This window comes from Elephantulus edwardii, unplaced genomic scaffold (genome assembly GCF_000299155.1).
Source record: "Elephantulus edwardii isolate Elephantulus edwardi_28Jun2011 unplaced genomic scaffold, EleEdw1.0 scaffold00336, whole genome shotgun sequence".
In the NCBI taxonomy this organism is placed as follows: Eukaryota; Metazoa; Chordata; class Mammalia; order Macroscelidea; family Macroscelididae; genus Elephantulus; species Elephantulus edwardii.
In genome coordinates this window covers 1,567,139-1,573,756 of record NW_006400086.1, presented here as the reverse complement: position 1 = coordinate 1,573,756, position 6,618 = coordinate 1,567,139, and the positions used below count along the sequence as shown (strand labels likewise).

Below are 6,618 nucleotides of genomic sequence, written 5' to 3'. Positions count from 1 at the left end.
TCTTTTAATTTCCTGGCTACTGGTGTCAAGAGTGTTGACTGTGGAGCCAAGCACAAAAAAGCTGTGAACAATCTCAATCTCTTCACCATCCATCCTGATACTGCCAATTGATCCAGTGGTGAGAATCTTTGTTGTCTTGACATTGAGCCTGAATCCATATTGAAGGCTGCAGTCCTTGACCCTCTTCTAGTTAGTTTTCTTGTTAGATTTCTTAATCCTAAAACAAAACAAAACAAAACAACAACAACAAAAAACCAAGAACACACACACACAAAACACCAAACATTCCTTTCATTCTGTTATCAACTATCTCAGATGGTGTATTGTTGCTATTGTTGTGTGCTGTCTAGTCAGAACCCTCTTAGTAGCTGACACTTCAGTGGATTTTCAGAGGCAGTAAATCACAAGGGAGGAGATCCTTTTCCTTCAGAGCAGCTGGTAGATCCAAACCCTCCTGCTTTGGGGATTGCAGCACAGCTTCTTACCACTAGGCCACCAGGGCTCCAGAAATTAATAATTTGAGATTGTAAAGGACAGTCTATTAGCTAATATAAAGTAATACTGTGGTCTATAATTCCTTGCCTCCAAGGTTTTTAAAGATGTCTCAGAGCCAGAGAGGCATGAACATGTCACATGCATGGTTGTTTAAACTCCCCATACCTCAATATTTCCATATATTTAATGGCTATAATTGGATACAGACCTCATGAGCCCCTTTATGCATAGATAATCAGTAAATAAAGTGTCTGATTTATAATAAGCAATTCAACTCTGTTAATATTCTCTCAATAAAAAATTAAATACTGACATTTAATTGGGACCATAGAAATGATGATTGTTGAAGGAGAAGCAAGATAATATATATCTGACTGGGTGTTTTATTTTCTTTTTCTTCCTTTTTGTTTCAGTGTGCACCTAATTGGCCTATTGGTTTGGCAATATGATATTTCAGTGAGCCCGGTTTCAGCTCTAGTAACTGACATGTTTAATACCTCCTATGGTGGACGCTTGAAATTTCCAGACGGGGTACAAAACTGGCCAGCACTTCCAATCGTCATAATAATAGTCATGACAATAGGTGGCAATATCCTTGTCATCATGGCAGTAAGCATGGAGAAGAAACTGCACAATGCCACCAATTACTTCTTAATGTCCCTTGCCATTGCTGATATGCTGGTGGGACTACTTGTCATGCCACCCTCTCTGCTTGCAATTCTTTATGGTAAGTACGATTCCATTTTTTCTGTCAAAATTTGTAAGAGGTGCCAGAATAAGCACTCATAAAGTTCTTTTTTTAATTTGTAGGAAAATTAAGATACAATCAAATTGTAATAACAACTTGAATATGTTTGCTAAAGAAAACAACAGAAGTTCACATTTTGTATCAAAATCTTACATAGTTGCCCAATGCCATTTGATAACAATGTCTTAGAATATATGGGAAGGGATGGTTAAAGAATCATCCCACATACTGAATTTTGGACAGTACATTTACCTGGTACTATATATAATTGTAATTATTAGGTATAGGGTGTGATAGAGTTGCCATCCTCAACATCTTTGGGACACTTGTCAATCCATCTCATCGAGGGTTGTCCTGTCTTTTGCTGACCCTCTGCCCTTCCAAGTATGGTGTCCCTTTCCAACATTTCCTAACAACATATCCAAAGTATGTGAGACAAAGCTTCACTATCCTTGCCTCCAAGGAGCATTCTGGTATTACTTTCTCCAAGATATAGCTGATTGTACTTTGGCAATTCATGTGATATTCAGTACTTTTCTCCAACTCAAGGATATCAATCTTCTTTGATCCTTATTCATTGTCCAGCTTAAAAAGAATAGCAAGTGATTGAAAAGACCATGGTCTGCATCAGTCTACATATGGACACCATTTCTCCTTAGAAGAGGTCCCTGCCTGCTAAATTTTTCAATGCACTATATTTCCTGATCTGACTAGAAGTTGTGAAAAATTCAAATGGAACCTATGAACATCGACATTCTAAGCATTATTGAGTTGAGATAGACTGGCAGTGGTCAGTTTGAGTAAGATAATCAAGACCACTTCACTTTATTGTTGTTAGATGTCCTTAAGCCAAGTATGACTCATTGAGATCCTATAAACAGCAGATCTGAAACCTGTCCAATCCTGTGCCATCCTCATCATCCCTGACACACTTGAGCCTATTGCTGTAGTCACTGTATCAATCAATCTTGTTGAGGGTCTTCCTTAATTTTGCCAACCATCCTCCTTTCCTAATATGATGTCCCTTTTATAAGGACTAGCCTCTCCTAGCAACATGCCCAAAGTATGTGAAACGAAGCTTTGCCAAATCAAATATCAGCTTGGAGAAGGGGAGATCAGGTTCATTAAAACAGCCGTAGGTTATATAATCACTTTAGGATTACTTACTAAAGGAAATCTAAAGTTTTCCAAAATAAGTGGTTGGTGCAAAGGAGACACTCAGTAACAATTATTATTCTTCCTCATGCAGTGTATAATTCATTATTTTATCAGGTTATTTTATAAGTAATTTTATATCACCATAAAATTTGAACATTTTCAATATATTGATTATAAAAGATATATCTGTGTGTATGATTTCTTAGCATTTTTCATTTAGTTTGCAGCTGTATCTGTGTAAGTTTTTAATAGTTAATATTTATGTCTAACAATAAAAAATCACTTACACAGTACTACAAAACTTTACTAGGAAATTAGACAGCCCAATTTAAATTGAATTGCTGATATGCTCATCTCACAAAGGAATGAAAATTGACTCTCTGTCCCTGGCATGCATAACAGGATTACACTAAATGGAATAATATGGAGAGTATATAAACTTCTCAAATCCTAAAAAATATCAATGTATGTAGAAAATAATTTCTCGTGGCATTTAGAAAATTTTTGCTGTACTAGGTAAACAATAGTAACAAGTACTAGGCATTTCATTAACAATATGCTCTGAAAACACTGTTTTCTTATATTGACTGAGTTAAACTTCAAAATATGAACATTTTACCAGCTCAGTAAGTTTTTGGTCACACTGAAACTCCAAAAGTATGTATGAAAATGTTATTCAGATAAAGTGAAAGTGTGATTTAGATAAGAATTCCTGTGAACACAACATGAGAAGGAAAAAAAATACATGATCTGCTTCAGTAAAGTTTACATCTTTAGAAATCCTGAAGGCTAGTTCTTCTGTGCCCTGTAGGTCCTTATGAATTGGTATCAACTCATTGAGTTTGGTTTAATGGGAAATTTAGATATTATACTTTGTCTCACATTATCGTCTTCATTTGATCAGTTTCTTCTCTATGGCAAACAACAATTATCAAGAAAATACAGGTAAGCATTTTTTAAAATATATTCTCTTCTTTCAAATAAGCCCGTTTGGCACCAACAATGAGATCCTTAGTTCCAAGATCTCTTTTGAATTTAACTAAAATTTCTGGCAGTTCTCGGTTGATGTATAATTGCTCCAGTCATGTTGAAGAATTTTTAGCATGACTTTACTTGTGTGCATCAGTAAAGATATTTTTCAGCAGTTTCCGCATTCCATTGGATTGTTCTTTTTTGCTGAATGGGCATGAGTAGGGATCTCTTCTAGTCTGTTGCCAAGTATCTTCAGAATGCTTTAGCATAGATGAATAAGCATGTCTAGGGTTGTATCTGTTTATTAAGACATCTCATTGATATTTTGTTAAGTCCTGGAGCCTTAATCTTTGCCAGTGCCTTCAGTGCAGTTTGAACTTCTTTCAGTACCAAAAGTTCTTGATTATATGGTACTTCCTGAAATGGTCCATTGTTGACCTATTAATTTTTGTATTTTTAAAAAAGTTTACATAAACTAATTCATATGCATTGTATTTCATTCATGTACTGAGACACAGATTTGTACACCAATGTTTGTTATTCACTGTTATTCACAATAGTAAGAAAATGGAAACTGCACGAATGCCCATCAACAAACGAATGGGTGGAGAAATTGTGATACATTCACACAATAGAATACAATGAAACACTAAAGAACAACAATTTTGTAAAATACTGTGTACCATGGGAGATTTGGGGGAGCATTTTGCGGAGTGAACTCAGTTTTCTAAGGGTAAATACTACCTAAGACTATTATTGTAAGAATAGAAGAGTAACTAGTCAAGATATATAAAATATTCTTTTCAGTACAGTGATTCAATGTATTTCTTTCAACTTTTTGATGCTTCCAGTATCATAATAGAATCCCTACATATTTCAAATTGAGGTTTGATTTTGTTCTTCAGTTCTTTCAGCTTGAAATGCTGAAATACTTGAAATACTGAACATGTTATTCTTATTTGGTTTTCTAATTCCAGGTCATTGAACATTCCATTGTACTACTTTGCTTTATCTTCTTGATATGCCCTTGATTTGCTCTACATTCTAGAGCAATTCTCAGTCTTTTTTTTTTTGCATCCATTTTTGTATTTCCTGTCTTTTTAATGATCTTCTGCCTTCTTCGTGTCTGATGTTCTTGATGTCATGCCACAACTATTCAGATCTTCAGTCATTAGTGTTCAATGCATCTAATGCGTTTTTGAGATGGGTTTTATATTCAGGTAGGATAATCTCAAGGTTCTATTTTGATTCCGGTGGACTTTTCATTTTCTTCAGCTTCAATTTGGATTTGCATATGAGCAATAGATGGTTCTTTCTTTAGTTGTCACTTGCCCTTGTTCTGAAAATATTATCTTCTCTACTGTCTCTATCCTGGATATAATTCTTCCAACAGGTGAGGCTCATATGCCTCCCTCTATGTTTTTTTGTGAAGAGGTCATTTGTAATAAATAAGTTACTTGTACAAAATTCTGTCACACATTCTCTGGCCTTATTTCTCTCACTACAGCCATATTTTCAGATTACCTGTTCTCCTTTGTTTCCAACTCTCACCTTCCAGTCACTAGTTGTTATTGATACATCTTTATTACATATTCTGTTAATTTCAGACTGCAAAAGTTGTTATAAATACTCAGTTTCTTAATCTTTGGTTTTAATGGTTCACGTATACACTTGAATAATGGCGATAGTCACAGGTCTTCCTTATATATGTATGGATATTATCAATGATAGCAGTGTACTTCAGGGTGGATCTTGAAATGTTCCTTCTGCTGATGAATGGCATACCATTGTCTAAAACAGAATGATCAGGACCAGTCAATTTCAGCTCCCAAATGCCTAGGATGTTGGTCTTTATGCATTCTGTTTCACTTTTGACTACTTTCAATTTTCATAGATTCATACTTCTTACATTCCAATTATTGTTGGATGTTTCAACTGTTTCTCATTTTTAATCATTCTACACTTGCAAATGAAGTTCCCTCATTGGCTCTAAGCCACATATCTGACAAAGGACGAGTAAATGAATGCCATACAACTGCTGAAACAAATTGCCACATACGTGGTGGCTTAAAGATGCCTTGGTGAGGCTGTGGGTAATGTGTTAGGCAGCTTACTAGATAGAACAACTGCTCTGTAGGAGAAAGATGAGGTTGTCTGTTTCTATAAAGATTTAGAGCTGTGAAAACCCTGTGAGCAGATCTGTTCTGACTTGTAAGTTTGCTGTGAGTCAGAATGGACTCAATGACAGTGAACTCGTGTGTGTGTGTGTGTGTGCGCGCGCGTGCGTGCGCACACGTATGTGTGTACCTTGGAAAAGAGAAATGGATTATCTTACAGTTATGGAGGCCAGAAATCTAAAAGTGGCCTTTAACATAGACTTGCTCCATCCATAGGCTCTGATGAATCCATTCTCTGCTTCTCCCAGCGCCTGGCAGTTGCTAGCATTCTTTGGCTTGTGGCTACATCACTGTAACAAAAACAGCATTGTTTTTTCATCTTTCTGAAACCTTACTTTGCCTCTCTCATATAAGGATACAGTTAATGGCATTTAGGACCCACTCAGTCCAGGAACTCTGGAGGAGTAATGTTAGACAGCTAGTTGAAAAGTAGAGCGTTGGATATAGCAGCTTCTCCTTGGAAAATACTTGGGAGTCACCACTTGTTTTACAATCTCAGAAGAACGGTAGAGGACCCCTCCCTCACCCCCCCCCACCCCAGGCATAAAAATCAACTTGAAAGCAGTGGATTTGGTTTTCAGATAGTCCACGAAAATCCTTAATTACATGTTCTAAGATCTTTGCTTTCTTTTTTGGCCATATTCGTACTATAGATTAGGTTGCAGATATCTTTTGGAGGACAATTTTCATTCTTTTGCAACTAGAATTATGGCATTTAAAGAATTTCTCATATTTTTTTAAAGTGGCAATTAAACCAAACTAAAATTCATTGCTGTCGAATTGGAACCTACTCACAGTTGACCATCCAGTGGGTTTTGGGAGGCTATAGGAGATTGCCCATCTTTGGTCCACAGAGCCTCTGGTAGATTCAAACTACTAAAGAAGCACCACTGTTGGGACAGTAGCACAAATCTCTTTGGATTATAGACACCAGAGCTAGCAAGCCTTTCACCAAGAAGGAAGATCAGACAAGCCTTTAAGAGACATTCAACATTATTAGTCATCTTGTTGATATTTATTATTATTATTATTATTATTATTATTAAATTTTATTAGTTTTAATGAACA

The 6,618-nt window shown here is 36.0% G+C and overlaps 1 protein-coding gene across 1 annotated transcript in view; it reads left to right on the top strand.

The window, feature by feature from the left end:
• Positions 1–6,618, top strand: part of HTR2C (5-hydroxytryptamine (serotonin) receptor 2C, G protein-coupled) — a 157,415-nt gene that overhangs the window by 8,071 nt on the left and 142,726 nt on the right. The window contains exon 2 of the mRNA XM_006901580.1: positions 909–1,222. Within this exon, the coding sequence (XP_006901642.1) occupies positions 909–1,222 (314 nt within the window). The remainder of the gene's footprint in view (positions 1–908; positions 1,223–6,618) is intronic.